Source organism: Sus scrofa, chromosome 8, assembly GCF_054392235.1.
Source record: "Sus scrofa isolate SSC_HxYL_T2T_F1_AM1 chromosome 8, Sscrofa_HxYL_maternal_Yorkshire_Landrace_v2.0, whole genome shotgun sequence".
Classification (NCBI taxonomy): domain Eukaryota; kingdom Metazoa; phylum Chordata; class Mammalia; order Artiodactyla; family Suidae; genus Sus; species Sus scrofa.
This window is the reverse complement of record NC_139390.1, coordinates 78399069-78416469: the sequence shown is the minus strand read 5'-3', so window position 1 is coordinate 78416469 and position 17401 is coordinate 78399069. Positions and strand designations below refer to the sequence as shown.

At 44.5% G+C, this 17401-nt stretch overlaps 2 protein-coding genes across 51 annotated transcripts in view; one reads left to right on the top strand and one right to left on the bottom strand.

Moving 5' to 3' along the window:
- Nucleotides 1-6118, top strand: part of CCDC158 (coiled-coil domain containing 158) — a 99537-nt gene extending 93419 nt beyond the window's left edge. For 26 of the 50 annotated variants that reach the window (XM_084972569.1, XM_084972566.1, XM_084972554.1 and 23 more), the window contains 2 exons: nt 2284-2391; nt 5915-6118. In XM_084972569.1, coding sequence (XP_084828695.1) covers nt 2284-2391; nt 5915-5991 — 185 coding nt within the window. In that variant the 3' untranslated portion in view covers nt 5992-6118. The remainder of the gene's footprint in view (nt 1-2283; nt 2392-5914) is intronic. The other 24 variants (XM_084972570.1, XM_084972561.1, XM_084972552.1 and 21 more) reach the window with 1 other exon arrangement.
- Nucleotides 6119-8698: 2580 nt separating this feature from the next.
- STBD1 (starch binding domain 1) lies at nt 8699-13254 on the bottom strand. The gene is made up of 2 exons (XM_003129093.5): nt 12398-13254; nt 8699-10526 (listed from the first exon to the last, which is right to left on the bottom strand). Exons 1-2 carry the CDS (start codon nt 13062-13064, stop codon nt 9667-9669), a joined length of 1527 nt encoding a protein of 508 aa, XP_003129141.2. The 5' UTR covers nt 13065-13254; the 3' UTR covers nt 8699-9666.
- Between the last annotated feature and the right edge of the window lie 4147 nt (nt 13255-17401).

The following is a 17401-nucleotide window of genomic DNA, read 5'->3' as shown; positions in this document are numbered from 1 at the left end:
ATGCCGCAGGAGCGGCCCAAGAAATGGCAAAAAGACAAAAAAAAAAAAAAAAAAAAAAAAAAAAAAGGTAAGAGTGATTTGATACTAGTGATGAGATTAATTGATTTCCCATTCTGGCAAATAAAAGTTCTTTTCCATAATTGGAATTAATAAGGTTTTACACATATTCCTGTATGCATACTCTGATTGATGCTGTGTAACTTAAGTGGGTCTTTTTTTATTATTAGTTTTAAGTGAGTCTTATTTAAATAGGATAGCTATTGTGTAGACACATAAACACACACCCCTTAGTAAATATACATAGATATTATAGATAAATATTATCTCTTTCTCTGACTTGAATAATGAACTATCTTCTCTATTATGAGATTTGGGGCCTTTTTAAATTTAATTTTATTTTTATTTTTAAGGCCAAATTTGCGGCATATGGAAGTTCCCAGGCTAGGGGTCAAATTGGAGCTGCACCTACCAACCTACACCACGGCCACAGCAATGCTAGATCTGAGCCTTGCGTCTGTGACCTATACCTCAGCTCATGGCAACATGGCATCCTTAACCCACTGAGCAAGAGACCTCCTCATGGATACTAGTCAGGTTCTTAACCCACTGAGCCACAATGGGAAATTCCTTGGGCCTTCTTTTCAATACTGAGAATGACTTTTTTTTCTTATTTACATTCTTTAAAATTATGGCTCTCTTCAGCCTCTGCCTTTGTAAGTCCAAGTATCTATCATACAAACTTGGAAAATGTTCTCATTTTGAAAATTTTAAATTAATTTGTTATTCACTAAGACAGATGGTGAAAGTGGTTTGATTTGGAATAATGCCTGATAAATAAGTGGACATTAAATATGTATATGTTGGGTTGAACTTGAATATTTTTCATCTTCTAAGACTGTGACCCAGGCTGGGTGGCATCATTCCCTTTGATAACGGATGAATTAGGCAACTTGTTGCATCATTGTTAAGTTAGTTCCTAGCCTCTTGAAATTCTATGCCTAACATATTTTTAGATCCAAAAAAAAAAAAAAAGATTCAGCACCTAATCATAGATTTTAGTACATTTTCTTTTTTACCATCTTTTTGTGCATTTGTGTCCTCCTTCATCTCCTGTGTTTCTAGGTTATTATTTGATATTTTAAAAAATTTAGAATAGCAAGTTATTTCCTTATTAGAGCATTGATTATTACGGGAATAGAGCAGTGCTGCTGGTGACCTCATTATTAATTTGTGGTTACAGCACAGCACAGTATTTTTTTTCCCTATTGTCAGATACTCATCAACATCACATATTTCACATTATTTATGTTAAAAATCTCTCTCTGAGAAATTATTCCTTGAACTAAAATAATTCCTAGATGATTGCCTTTAATTAAGAGTATTTTTGATAGGAAAATATGCCATCAAAAATATTTTCAAGATTATACAGCAAGTTAGAGACTAAGCTCAAAGTTATAATCTTGAGATTGCAATCAGGTATTTTTTAGAGGTTGACAAAACCTAGCATACTTACTAGAGAATGGCTCACGTGCTTCTAGCCCCTCCTCAGTTGTTGCCACATTTTTTCTAGGTTTGGTGTCCACTGCAGCCATGTCAGCATCCATACTTCCCTCCCCCCTCATTCCAGTGACAACTGAAGTAGGCATTGGCCTTTCACACATTCAAAAATGTTGCCAGTGTCAGTATTACATCTTGCTCTTCCAAACACTAAATTAATACCAAGCTAGTCAGGTTTGGTGTAAAAAGTTGTCATTTAGGTAGTTCCCGTTGTAGCTCAGCGGTAACAAACCCGACTAGTATCCTTGAGGCTGCAGGTTCTATCCCTGGCCTCACTAGATGAATTAAGGATCCAGCATTGCTGTGAGCTCTGGTGTAGGTTTCAGATGCAGCTCAGATCCCACATTGCTGTGGCTGTGTTGTGTAGGCCGGCATCTGCAGCTCCAATTCAGCCTCTAGCCTGGGAACTTCCATATGTCGCAGGTGTGGCCCTAAAGAGAAAAAAAAGTTGTCATTTGTAGTGCAGATTATCATTAATCTTGAAGTATTCCTCCTGCTCATCCCATTTAATGCCATGTAGTTAAATAATAGTAAATCAGGTTGGTTTGAAACAAAATCAGGCGAGCTAGTATTACAGTGTTTAAACACGACACTTCTTTATTTTTAAGTGGTGTTTTAAAGTTCCCATTGTTTCAAAGGACAGGTTGTTTAACCCATAGTTGGAAGATTTCTAAAAAGAAGTATTGACTAGACTTTTAATACCACATCTAAGAAATTTTCTAATAGCTTCACAGTCTCAGCCAATAGAAACAACCGGGAAAACATGCAGGAAGCTTCAGAACAGACTGGAAAGCTTGCAGACTCTGGTAGAAGATTTACAGATGAAGAACCAAGGTACAGTGTACATTCTTGGAAAGATCTTACTTGCTCATAAGAATACTCAACTGTCTTTTCAGGTTAAGCCTCCTATCTGTATATATACTGGAAAGGATTGAACAAGCAATTCAGAAACCTTAGTCAAAATATGAGAGTCCTAACCATGACCAACCCCTGGATTAATAGTGTGGCCTTGGGCAGGTCGCCTGGGCCCTACTCACCTCTTTCATCTAATAGGGATGATAATACCGCTGACCAGCTCGCAGTGGGACACATGTTTTGAGTGGCTGATTTCACAAGAGATGTCCCAGCACACTATCTTTCTTGTCCCTGGTAGGTCTGTGGCAAGCATTTGTATGACAGTAACCAGGGTGAGGTTGCAATTTAATAGCCAGAAATCAAAGTTACAGTATTTAGTCTTACAGAGGATTTAAATTAGCAAGAGCCCTAAGAGACTGTTCCGCCCAGTCAATCACTAAATAAAAGGATAAACTACTTCTAAATATACTAGAGCTATTAGAATGAGAAACTGCTGTACTCTGCAGATGATGGGCAACTTTGGGGGCATACAGTCTAAGTGGATGTTCCCAGGAATATAGGAAGCTATCATGTTTTGTGATTTTCTTTTTCTTTTTTTTTTTTTTTTTTTTATCTTTTTAGAGCCACACTTTAAGCATATGGAGATTTCCAGGTCTAATTGGAGCTGCTGCTGCTGGCCTGCGCCAGAGCCACAGCAACGCCAGATCCAAGCTGTGTCTGCGACCTACACCACAGCTCACAGCAACGCCAGATCCTTAACCCACTAAGCAAAGCCAGGGATCGAACCCCCAACCTCATGGTTCCTAGTCAGATTCATTTCCTCTGTGCCACGACAGGAACTCTGTTTTGTGATTTTCTGATATAAGTTCCTGAATCCAGGAGCCTTTGTCAGAGAGAAATTAATTTTGGCGTATACATGTTACTTTTATTTCATCTTTCCATCTCTAGAGAATGTAAGTTATTAGATGGAGAATAATAAATATTTTTTTCAGAATTAAATCCTTATAAAATAATTTAATCTTATTAATAATAATAGTTGTTATTAGCATTTATTGGGCCCTCGTCAGCCATGTCCCAGGCCCTGTACTCAGTGCTTTGCTCATGAGCTTCCCTACACTGGGGGAGTGGGTACTAACATAATGTCATTTGGTAATGAGGAAGCTGAAGATGACAGTAAGTTCTAAGTAACACACTGAGTGGGGTAGCTGAGACTTGATCTCTGCAATTTCTGGCTCCAAATCCACATTTTTTTTAACTTTATTTTTTTATTATTACTCAAATGAATCTATCACATCTGTAGTTGTATAATGATCATAACAATCTGATTTCAAAGGATTTCCATCCCACAGCCCAAGCACATCCCCCCACCCCCCAAACTGTCTCCTCCGGAGACCATAAGTTTTACAATGTCTGTGAGTCAGCACATTTTTTTTTAATGTACTAAAGCTATGCAGAATTATTTTTAAAGAGAATTATAAATTATTTATGACAACTCCATATCCCTCTGCATAGAAACATAAAGAAAAACATTTGATTTTAATACTGACCCCATTTTTTTTGTTTTTTTTTTTTTTTTCTTTTTGCCATTTCTTGGGCCGCTCCCGCGGCATATGGAGGTTCCCAGGCGAGGGGTCGAATCGGAGCTGTAGCCACCAGCCTACGCCAGAGCCACAGCAACGTGGGATCTGAGCCGCGTCTGCAACCTACACCACAGCTCACAGCAACGCCGGATCCTTAACCCACTGAGCAAGGCCAGGGATCGAACCCGCAATTTCATGGTTCCTAGTCGGATTCGTTAACCACTGTGCCACAACGGGAACACCAATGTTTAAAAAAATTTTTAAAAGCTTTTTTACTGGGTACAGTGTGGATGGAACATATCTTGGAAATTATGAAAACAAATATTTTGGAGAAAATTTTGAGAACATTTATCAACCTAAAGTACACATACTCTTTTTTAAAGTGTATTTTATTAAAGTGTAGTTGATTTACAGTGATGTGTTAGTTTCTGCTGTATAGCAGAGTGATTCAGTTTTATATAATATATAATATGTATATTATATATATATTTTTTCATATTCTCCATTATGGTTTATTACAGAATATTGAACATGGTTTCCTATGCTATACAGTAGGAGCTTGTTGTCTACTTTATATATAGTATTTGTATCTGCTAATCCCCAACTCCTAATTTATCCCTCCCCCAGCCCTTTTCTCCTTCAGTAACCCTAAGTTTGTTTTTGAAGTCTGTGAGTCTATTTCTGTTTTGTAAATAAGTTCATTTGTGTCATTTTAGATTCTACATATGAGGTATCGTATGATATTTTACATATGAGGTCTTTCTCTATCTGACTTCCCTTAGTATGATAATCTCTAGGTTCATCCATGTTGCCGCAAATGGTGTCATTTCGTTCTTTTTTTATAGCTAAGTAATATTCCATTGTATATACATACTACATCTTTAACTATTCATCTGTCAGTGAACACTTAAGTCACTTCTGGGTCTTGGCTGTTGTATACAGTGAGTGCTACAGTGAACATTGGGATGCATGTATCTTTTCGAATTAGAGTTTTCTCCAGGAGTGGGATTGCTAGATCCTGTGGTAACTCTATTTTCCGTTTTTTTAAGGAAACTCCATACTGTCTTCTGTAGTGGTTGTGCATTCCTACAGACTGTAGGAGGGTTCCCTTTTCTCCACACCCTCCCCAGCATTTGTTATTTGTCGACTTTTTAGTGATGGCAATGCTGACTGGTGTGTGGTGGCACCTCATTACAGTTTTCATTTACATTTCTCCAATAATTAATGATGTTGAGCATCTTTTCTAAAGTACACATATTCTTTAACCCATTAGCTCCACTCTTAGCAATTTATTCTGCAAGAAAAGTTGCACACACACATAAAAATCTGTTTACAGAAGTATTTCCTATATCACTGTTTATAAATAAAAATAAGAAAGCAATTTTAAAAATTCATTTACTAACATACAGATACACCCACATAATGGAATACTGTGCAGTCATAACAAAACATGAGCTGAAAAGAAAAGACGTTGACATTTTGTTAAGTGAATAAAGCAAGCTACAGAACCATTTAAATCACATAGTTCCATTTATGTAAAGAAGAGTGTGTGTGTGTGTGTGTGTATACATGGAAATATTTTCACCAAGGGGTTTACAGTGATGACCTGGGAGGGAGACGTTCAGCAGACTCAGGGAACAAAGCATGACCTTCATCTCTCTTTGTACCCTTCTGAGGTGTTCTCATTATTTATAGCTAGTATGTGTTACTTCTGTTTAATAGTTACCATACTCATGTAAAACAACTGAAGAATCAGACTTACCCTTAGCTGTTCCATGACTGAAGTTTTTTTAAAAACCTGCTACTTTGCAATTTTTAAGAACTTCTTGAGCTCAGAATGTGTCTCTGCTGTAGCAGCAAGCTGACAGAATATAAGCCTGGTAAATGTTGCTTTTCTAACTTTGCTTTATCAATGTTTTCAGCAATGTCCTCCATGATCAGAAATCAAGAAAAGAGGATACAGAAAGTGAAAGACCAGGAAAAAATGTTACTAAAATGATACATTGCTTGCCTATTCTTTACAGAGAAATGATGCCCAATTAATTGTGGTGTTACTTGTAATTAGTGCCCTGTGTACTTTTTTCTTTTTATGTGAAAATTTAATAAATGATACCCTGTCCTGTAAATTCCAGTTTGAAATAAACTATGCTTGAATGCTTTCGCAGTGAAACCCCAAGCAGCACTAGCCAGATGTGAGAGCATTCACACCTCGTAGGTCTTAATTGTGCTAATACCAGTGTGTTGGAATAATTATGAGTTTTTTATTATCTTGATCGGTGCTAAGGCAATAGTCTTTTTTTTTTTCTTTTTTTTTTTCTTCAGCTTCAAAAACTTGTTTCTCATGAAAGTGAAAGATGGGCTCCAAGGCCCTGAACAGAAGGACAAACTCCAGGTTACTGACAGGGACTCCTTTTGTGACCCTGAACTGTTTGTTCTGTCAATATCAGCAAGTGTAATCTTGTAACAGAACATCCGGGCCTGTAATCAAAACTTTCCGAAAAGTTTCTCTTTTTACACATTAACAACTAGAAAAGAAAGACAGTTTTTATTCTTCAGCTAGTGGGTAACTTCTACAGATTGGGTGGATTCAGTCTGCCTGAATGAGAGGTTTGTATGTAGAGTGTTTTCCAACTGCAGTGACCACTTCTCTGTGGACACCAACTGTGTGTGCAGTTCTGATGCTACCTACCTGGGGTTAGTGTCAGATTCTACAGATGTAAGGGCTCAGTCCCCCAAGTCTGCCCACTTCAGATGCCAGTCAGCAGTCCTGGCCATCTGTACTCTTTGACCAACTGGCTATAAAGTGGGGGGTTCCCACATCTGCCTCTCAAGTTTAATAATCTGCTAGGCCTGCTCCCAGAACTCAGGACAGCGCTTTGCTCACTGTTACAGTTTCTTTTAAAGGATGTAACTCAGGACCAGCCAGGTGGAAGAGAGGCACAGAGCGAGGAATGGCGTGAGGGTGGAGCCCCCAGGCCCCGTCAGGGCTCCCACCAGCCCCGAAGCCCATCCCATCTCATCACTTCACCTGGAGCTTCATCTCCAGCCCCTCCCCATCCCTGAGATCAGCGTAGAGGGCTGAAGGTGGCCAGCCCCAGCCTGAGGCTCTCTAGGGGCCCTACCTAAGTCACCTCACTAGCAGAAACTCGGGTATGATCTAAAGGCCTCATTGTGGATAAGAAAAGACACTCCTGTCTTTCAGCAGATGCCCAGGGTCTGGGGAGCTCTGTGCCAGGAACCGGGGACAAAGACCAAATGTCTTTATTACACTACAGGATGTGAACCAAATAAGAGGAGACCAGAAGAACAGATATAAAAATGTTTAAATCGTGCCAAGGACAACAGGAACAACGTCACAGAAGCCAAGCTGTCCAAAAAAGTCTGTACTCCGTTCCGTACACTGAGAAACTGCCACCCGGCTCAAGGCTCTGTTTCCCAGCCTGCCTCCCCCCCACACCTGGATGTGGCCACATGCCAGTTCTCAGGAATGACACGGGGACACAGCAGTATGTGGCACTTTCTGGCCCAAAGTTCTAGTGTTGTCTTTCCTAACTCTTTCCCCTTCGATGGGCTGGCTACAGGGGACAGTGAGTCCTAGGGGATGGCAGAGCCTGGGTGATGATCTGAAGGCAGGCTGCCCTCCTGCCAGGAGCACCCACTGCTCTTCAGCCTTCTCACAGGGATGGTGACTAGCAGCAGGTGGCAGTGGGCCCACCAGTGCTAAGTAGGACATAAGCACTCCCACGGCCTGCCTGCACCTCACTCTAAGCACATCTGATTTTAAATCAGTTTTAATAGTACAAAGCTTGGAGTTCCCATCATGGCACAGCGGAAACGAATCCAACTAGAAACTATGAGGTTGCAGGTTCGATCCCTGGCCTTGTTCAATGGGTTAAGGATCTGGTGTTGCCATGAGCTGTGGTGTGGGTGGCAGATGTGGCTCGGATCTGGCATTGCTGTGGCTCTGGTGTAGGCCGGCAGCTGTAATTTCACTTAGACCCCTAGCCTGGGAACCTCCATGTGCCACAGGTGCTGCCCTAAAAAGCAAAAAAAAAAAAAAAAAAAAAAAAAAAAAAAAAAAAAAAGCAAAGCTTTTTGTTATATACATCTCTTAAATCAGTTGTTTTCACTCAAAGATCTCTATTTCATTCGGAAATAATAAAATGCCTAGTGGCAGAACTCTAAACAGTTTTACTGTAAATGGTTTTCCCTTTAATTTTACCTAATAGAAACGCTTGGGCCTTCTGTGCAGTAATTAATGGTAAATGCCTTCCGAGAACCACCCCCCCCCATAGAACATAAAATTCATTACAAAGTATACCAAGTGTATGTGAATTTAACACAAAGTGCTATGAGCCAAAAACAGTTCATGTACTTTCTATTTTCAGTTGGGTTTACGCTCTTTTCAGCCAAGACCGCCTGAACCCAGGATTAAATGTCGTTTTGCCCATAGATGTTACCCCATTAAAAGTTGTTTTAACATAAGATTAATTTTCAAGTACAAGCATATACATAATAGCCCTCCAAACAAAGGAAAAGTTTTAAAAGAAAGAGTCTAAACCTTTTCTTCTCAAGGGAAGAGAACAGATTTCTGTGCCTCTTGATGTGTGCTTTTCTCCTGTGTCATTAGTAGAGAAAAATATTAGTATTTTATTTTGTCTACACTATTATGTTACTAAGATTTGTACAAATAATTAGACATTTAATAAGGATATTAAAACTCAGTTTTTATTATTTTTTTCAGTTATAATGGAAAGTTTAAATGTTTATTTCTTCCCAAAGCATAGATGTACTTCTGTATCACTGTTCTGTTACAATTTTGTTACCTGGGATGCTGCTGGCAGGAAGGGAGAAGGAAGAAGGTAAAACAGTTGCTGTGGGACAGTCCACGCATCAGCCCAGATCCGGTCTGAGAGGCAGGACAGTGGGGAGAGGCCGTGGGGCCGGGCCTGCACCTCCCAGTCCTCTAAGAGGAATCACTCAGGCCACCCTGCTCAGCCCACACCTGATCCCCTCCCTCTTGGGCTGCTCCGGGGGGCAGACTCTGCTTAGGCCCCTTAGGTCTGCACCAGCCTCTGGTCGTTGAGACAAAAACATACTTGCTAACTTCCGACTATACATGGCAGGCAAAACCAAACAAAAAACAGAAGGCTTGATGCGTTCCCGCATATCCTTGCTAACCACATCTAGTGACCAAAGATTTTCTAATCATAGTTCCACATGGTATTAACCATTTTGAAATATAAAGTGTGTATATAGTTAAGAGAGCACTTCTCCTGCTGGACCAATAGGAAATCAGCTCTTTTTGAACCTGGCTTGTCTTATTCCCCTGGTTTAAGGATCACCCAAAGGCACAAGCCTGAGCCCTGTGCAGATGGTTAGTTCCTGGGCTCCCTGACCAGCGCACCTCTGAAGTGCAGCCAAGCCCCCCTGAAGACCATCAGGCCCCAAAGTAACGGATGGCTCAGGATAAATCCATCCATCGGGGCCACAGGAAAAGAAGTCCATGCTCCCTGGAAGCATTATCTACACATTAGACCAAAGCCACAGCAAATCTGAAACAACTCTGATGGCTAGATTTGAAGGTACACTTATTTTAAATTATTCAGGATGCTTCCCACCCTCGGCCTCTTTCATATTCTGCAACAGCCTCTTTCAGACTTTGCAGACTGAATCAGTGAATCCCCCACCACTTGTGAACCACTTGATCTTCGTGACCGGTCTCTAAGAATCTATTGCTGCACTCTTCCCAACGGGTAACTTCCCCATTCTCCACCACCACAAACTTCCATTCCACCCCTGTGTCTGCCGGCAGGGGCACCGATCGAGACCAGAGCCCATCCTGGCTACACTGGAGTGGGATGTATGCTTTCCATCTCCCAAGGCTCTCATGGTCTCCAGTTACTGCAATGAATTGCATACCAGCACCTGTGATATAATGGACCTGGAACCGGATGCTAACTTTCCGGGACTCCCAAGACACCCCTGCTACCTTTTTTCTTTTCACATCCACTTCCTGAGCTCTTGCTTCCACGAGAGTGCGTCTGCCATAGTCCTTTCCCTGATTAGAGCTTAACACCGGAGCCTCCAGACTGCCACCCAAACCAACATCTCCCCAAGATGAGTGCCGGGCCACCATCTCCCAGTCCTCATGGTCAGCCCGGGCCTGACTGTCCGACTGTGCGAGGCTCACTTCCTTCCCTCTGTCCAGGAGCAGATTGCCAGACGGCGACTTCTCTGCCAGACATGGAGCTGCTTTAGTGGGCGTCTCTTGGCCCTTCTGGAATCTCCATGCTCCTACAGGAGATCCAAGGCTTTCAGTGCTTGAAACGTCAGAATAACTTCCAGCGTGACTAGACTCAGAGGTAGCTAGAGATCCTGTGTCTGGAAACTTTCCAGAAGGAACATGCGCTCTTGAGCTATCACAGTTACCACCTTCTCCAGAAGGACCCTGCTGTCTCCGTGCTGCTTCCTGCAGGTCACCAGGGCCTTTGGTCTCAGAAACCAAACAGCCATTGCTTTCTTGAGGATGCTCTGGAAAAACAAAAGGAAAAATGTAATAGTGTTAGGCAGTTCATGTGAGAAAACAGCTTTAGTTACTAAAGACTTCGCTGCTAATCCATCCACAGTATACAAAATCTGTCTTTGTTAAATCTGGTATTTAAATCCCAACACTGTGCGCTAAGAATAATGCATGCATACCCAATAGTAAAAGGCACATGCAGGAGTGCAATATACCAGCACAGGAGTGTAAATGAGGTGGTAAGCTGTAGAGGCGGAAGTGTAACCCTGCCATGGTCCTGGATCTCCGCAGTCCAGGCCACCCTGGCATGCAACCAAGTCAAGTTGTTTGGCTCCTGTCATCAAAAAATGTCATCCAGCCTGTGTGGCGAAGAGCTGCATGGTTACCCTGCAACCCAGAAGAGGACATTTGTACTCCCAGGAACTGTGTGCAGGCCAGGGATTGGCTCTCACATATGCGGACAGACCAGGAGCACCTGTCACTGTGGGAGACTACAAAGGAAGGCAGTGCATGGCTGGTCCAGAGCAGAGAGACAGGGGTGAGGGTAGGGGGAGAGGGCTGGATTCTCCTTGACAACCCCTCCTGGTATCTCAGGAACCTCTTCAAGAAACACAGGCCTTTTACATCCCCTCTCAAATAACTATTCTTAAGAGCACACAATCAAGCTCGCTAAAGACTCTCTTTCCTTCTTGGCCACCTAATAGTCCAAATAGCTCCCTACAAGATCAAAATCTCAAAAGCCATGCCCTCATGGGAGGTGTGGGTGTGGGGGAGGGAGATGTGGGGAAGCGGGAATGGATAGAGAGCAGTCTTGTTTCATTTTGCCTCTTTAATGGTGGGGTTGGAAGTGAGATGTAAACAAATATTACCCTGAATTCCCAATCTTTCCACCTGAAACATGAGGCTGACTTTCTGAAAAAGAAGATAAATGAGCCCTCTGCTCATCCCAAACAAATCGCAGGAAGGCACAGGGGCCGACTTTCAAGTGGCTACACACAGACACCACTCCACTAAAAATAAAGTTCGCAGATGTCATTTTCACCATTAGGCTGGAGTCCAGGCACCGGGAAGGTGAGGTTTTCTGCCAGGGCTCTTTGCCTGGTGCACAGGGTCTAAAATGTGGACATGTAAACCTAGGCGTCAGTCCTGCTTATGGGACTTGGGTCTGCTTTTGGGAGCTGGGTCCAGTGCCAAGTGTGTCTCTTCCCCAGGGTTTTAGACAACCACGCACTGTTCGTGTGATCATGGGGAAGGGCCGACAACTCGCAGTCTCAGGGCTTCATGAAGCCGAGGCCTTCGTGGCCAGAGTCCAACCTGAACTTTGCCTCCCCAACAGAAGCATCCAGATAGCGGGGGCTGCTCACTGCTCTGGCGTCCCCAAACGCGGTTCTTTTGAGGCGAAGGAGGGGAGGTCATGAGGCTATGGGATTGGGGCTGAGACTGGGTTCCTGCTCCGTCAGATACTGGAGAGGGTGGCGGGATCCCCTAACCCGAAGCATTCCTTTCCGAAGGCCCGGAAGGGGCGCCGCCGCCGCAGCCGCCCGCACTGCACCAAGCGCCGCCAAGCGGAGGAACCCAACCCCGCCGGAGGGGCAGGGGCAGGTCCCCGCGGGCTGGAGCTGAGGGCAGCGACTCAGCGGGGCGCGGCCCTGGACGAACCGCCAGGGCATCTCCTGGGCCTCGCCTCGCTGGAGGCGAGAACCCGCCCGGCGCGTGCACACCAGCTGGGGGGAAATCGGGCCGCGGGGAGGGTCCACTCCTGGGTGAGGGAAGCTAGCCCCCGGGTATGGGCCGCCACGGAACTCCAGACGGGGTTTTCCTTCCCTCGGGGAACTTCTAACCCCCCTGGTGATCTGCCCTCAAGACCAGGGAGGAAGAATACCTGGTTTGGTGACCGGCTCCCGCCTAGAAGGTCCAGGGCTCAGTCCGCCGCCGCCACCCTGATCGCCTCCCGGAGCCGCCGCCTCCCCTGAAGGAGCGTCCTTCCGCTGCTCCGCGTCCCCCTCCTTTCCCGTGTCCCGCAGCAGCCAAACGAAAAGCGCTCCGGCCAGACCCCCTCCGACCAGCAGGGCAGACCAGACGGCGCCCATGGCTGAGAGGCCGCAGCTGCGGGAGACGACGGCGATCGAGGCCCGGGCTCGGGTCACGCAGGCAGAGCCACACCTACCCAACCCGCTCCAGCCTTTTACGGTCCCTGGCCGCAGGCGCTCCCACGCGGAGCCCAGCCCTCCGCGACTAACACTCAACTTTCCCAGCCCCGCCCCACTCCCCGCCCCGGGGCTGCAGCCCCAGGCTCCGGCCCGGCGGATACGCGAGCGCCCTCCTTCTCCAACCTCTTCCCTTCCCGACCCCGCCGGTCGCCGGCGGCCGGGAGCACTGGGCGTCCGGGTCCAAGTGCGTCCCGCATGGCTGAGGACCCCAGGGCGCACGGCTTCCGCGCGCCAACCCGCGCCGGCCACGCCGCCTGCTCTTCCCGCTGCAGCTGCCCGCCAGGCCCAGCCCTGCTTGGGGCAGTTCCGGGCACCTCGCCGCCTCCTCTTTACAAACATTCAGCAGCAGCGCGGCCACATAGAAGCCGGAGCTTCCTAGAACTTCGACGCGGAAGACGCCGATGTGCGTCGGAGACGAGCGGGGCTGGGGCGGGTGAGCTGGGGTAGATCCAGAGCACAGCGGGTGCGGTAGAACTTCCATTCCGCCGCCCGTTAGCTGCACTTGGTCTCCGCAAGCCTCCGCCTTCCCACCCGGAAAAGGAAGGGATTGGGCTAAGATCATCCATCAGTAAATGCCAGTCATCTCAAACACATCCAGTCATTGCTTCTTCCTCGACCTCTTTTTGGGGTGCGTGGTTGTCACAAAATGCGCGCCCTCCAGACTGGACTGGATGTTGCCCAGAGGCAGGTTTCTGCAGACGGGTTTATTAATAAAAATTGCAAAGGCCTTTTAAGTGCTGTGGGTGTGCCTGGTGTTAATGTATTTATTTAGTTTGATTCTCACACAACCACCACCACCCTGGGAACTAAGAATTATATACATTGCTTTCTAAATTCACTCTTCTGCCAATCTGGTGGCTTTACCCACCAGCTTCAAGCTAATGATCCCCATATTTGTATCTGCAGGGAGAGCCATTTCCTTGACCTACACGCTCCTACATCCAACTGCTAAGGCCACAGCTGGCAGATATTCGCCTTGGAGTAATTACTACGATGGCTTCTCTGGTAAAACAAATCGCTCAAATGTGCCCCGTGCACGAGCAGACAGAAGTCCCTGACAGGTTGCAAGACTGGGCCAGTAGAGCTGCTGATGCTGGTGCTTTGGCTCAGGTCACAGCCCCTATCATCAAAAGGTCAGGGGGAGAGGGAAAGTGGGGAAGGAGACCAAGCCAGCTTGGGCCTGCTTTTTCGATGCTAACAGACGTCTCAAACCCAGCTCACTCAAATCTGACATGCCCAAAACTGTTCCTTGCTCCCACTTCATCCCAGGAAGTGGCGACCACATCCTTTCTCCTTGCTAAAAAGTGTCATCTTACCCTCTTTTTACCCCCACTCATTGGAGGCAGTGGCAAATTCTGGTCTTGTTTCTTCGAAATATATTCAGAATTTTACTTCTCCCTGCAGCGAGTGCCACCCTGCTCTGCCACCATTACGTTTCTCCTGGATTACTGCCATCACCTGGCCCAGGGATCCCCACTTCCACCCTTGAGTCCCTACATCATTTCAAAGCAGCAGTCTGAATGATCCTGTCTAAACACTCCCATCTTCTGGGCTTCTGCTCAAGACTCTCCAATTGCTCTACATCTCCTAGCAAAAACCTTTCAGAAGGATAGCATCTGTCCCCCAGGTCCTCTCCCAGCTCATCTCCATCTCCTCCTCCCTGGCTGAGTCATCCTTCCTGCAGATAGCCATCCAGACATCCAGCCTCTCTCCCTTTCCCTCTTCTTTTTTGCACAATGTCATCTGCCCTTGATAATCCCCATTGCAATTACATACATCCCCTTCTCCATGTGCCCTTTTCCTGCCTTATTTTTCTCCTTACCATTTAGGACACCAAATCTAATACAGTGTAGAATCCATGGATTTGTTCTGCCTAATTCCACTTTCCTCTCCTTACAATGTACTAGGAGTTGCTGCTGTGGCACAGTGGGTAAATGATCTGACTTGTGTCTGTGGCATTGCCGGTTCAATCCCCGGCCTGGTGCAATGGGTTAAGGATCCAGATTCAGTCCTGGGCCCTGAAAATTCCTTATGCTGAGGGTGAAGCCAGAAAAGAAAAATGTAAAAGCAGGGTTTATTGACAGCAGGATGTATTATCCTTTGTTTTCTGCTGAATTCCTGGCACCTGAAACACTCCTGAAGCCATCCCTCAAAAAGTATAGTACAGGTTGAGGAGTTCCCTTGCAGTGAAGTGGGTTAAAGATCTGGAATTGTCACTGCAGTGGCTCAGGTCACTGCTGTAGCTCAGGTTTGATCCCTGGCCAGGAAGTTCCACATTCTGGGGGCAAAGCAAAAAAAAAAAAAAAAAAAAAAAAAAAAAAGTACAGATTAAGTAAATGAATTAAAAGCTTCACGTGGTCACAGTCTGAAGCAGTACTGTTAACCTCTTTATATGGATTTTACCTGCATTTTTAAAGTACAATGAAGATGCAGATTTGGGTTTTTTTGTCAAGTAAATTTTATCTTTTTCTTTTTTTTTAGGGCCGAACCTGTGGCAAATGGAAGGAAGTTCCCAGGCTAGGGGTCAAATTGGAGCGGCAGCTGCCAACCTACACCACAGCCACCACAAAGCAGGATCCAAGCTGCATCTGCAACCTATGCCCACCAGATCCTTAACCCACTGAGCAAGGCCAGGGATCAAACCCAAATCCTCATGGGTACTAGTTGGATTCTTAACCCACTGAGCCACAATGGGAACTCCCAGATTTCTTTTCTTAAACTAATTAGGGAATTGACGATGAACTTTTTAAAGACCTCTAAAGTTTAAAACCACTGACAACCAGACGTACATTTCAATCCAGGCAGCTTTATGATAATAAAACTAATCTTGAGATGAGTATGAATGAAATAAGAAGTGGTAGCAAAGCTGTTTTTAAGAAAATGAATGTCACTATATAAAATAACATTCTCTCTTTTTTTTTTCTTTTTTAGGGCCCCACCTGTGGCATATGGAAGTTCCTGGGCTAGGGGCTGAATGGAAGCTGCAGCTACCAGCCTATGCCACAGACACAGCAACTTGCAATCAGATCCACAGCATATAGAAGTTTCCAGCACAGGGAATGAATCTGAGCCACAGCTGTGGAAATGCCAGATACTTAACCCACTGCACCAAGCCAGGAACTGAACCCTCATCTCCACAGCAATTCGAGCCGCTGCAGTTGTGGCACAGTGGCTCCTTAACCCACTGCGCCACAGCAGGAAATCTAGATCCAATTTTTAAGTCTCAATTTTGTAGAAAAATTTAGAATTATTTCATCTCCTTTTGTCACAGTAAAACTTAATGTCAAATATAGGGTGTCCTTAAATTTCACAAACTCTAAAGCCAATAGAGTGATTATATAAATAATGTGAAAATCCTTGAACATTTCTCTTTATTTCCTTACTGATAACTTTAGCTGTTGCTTCATCAAAGTTTTTTATCGACGTGCTAATGAATGAAATTCCAGAAGCTCTGTAAAATCCTGGAGTGAAAACCCCACAATTCAATTCTGATAACTGGAAGGCCCTTCATAAAGATTTACTGTCATCAATTGCTATTTCATTTATTAAAAATATAACAAAGATTTAATTCTTCCCAACTTAGAATTCTTTTTACATTGTTTCAGATTTATCATGCAACGTTTTTGAAGAGCATTATTTATTTGACTTTTCTAAACTTGAATGTTGACACACTGATTTCTGGGTTGCTGCTTTCAAAAAAAAAAAATACTCCACTCACTATTATATTTTTTAAAAGTCTACAGCCCACATATTCTAAAAACATCCTTATAGCTCTAACAGTACCGTGTTTATCACTGTACAATTGCAAATAATGTTCTTTGCCTCTATATGGAAGGCCTTTGAGGCTAGGAACATGGAGACAAAAAGGAAGCAGACTCAGTAGAGATGAAGGAGCAGATAATGAGTTCTGCTGGTATGGGTTTAATTTAAGGCACTAGCAGGACGTTGGGTCTGGGGAATCTATAGTTTAAGAAGAAGGTCAGGGCTGGAGATATTAGAAATTCCTTACAAGGAAGTGGCATTAAATTAAAGTGGTAGAAATTAATATTCCAAAGGGAAATCGAGAATGAGCCTAACTTCAGCCATTGGCATAACTTCAAGGAAGACTAGAAAGCTGCCTCCATATTGCTACTTATTTGCAATTATGCCTTCATGTTATATTTTAGGGGCCATAATGTAGGGCCCATTTTCTAACTGTTTATTATTCTATTAAGTGGAGTATAAATAGATAGATACAGATATGGGTGGATATTTTAAGCCTATATACGTTTATTATGTACATATACCACCAGCAAAGCCCACTGAGGTCCAGAAAAAATAAGAAAGATGGAATCCAGGTGATAAGAAGCCCTATGCAAGACACTCAACATGGAGTTCCCACTGTGGCCCAGCTGAAGCCCTATGCAAGACGCTCAATTCAAAATGGCATTCCCATTGTGGTGCAGTGGCGCAGTGGAAATGAACCCAACTAGTATCCATGAGGATGCGGTTGGATCCCTGGCCTAGCTCATTATGTCTTAGCTCCATAGTTGCCATGGGCTGTGGTATAGGTCACAGACCGGCTTGGATCTGGCATTGCTGTGATACAGGCCAGCAGCTGCAGCTCCAACTTGACCCCTGGCCTGGGAACCTCCATATGCCTCAGGTATGAGCCTAAAAAGAAAAGAAAAAAAAAA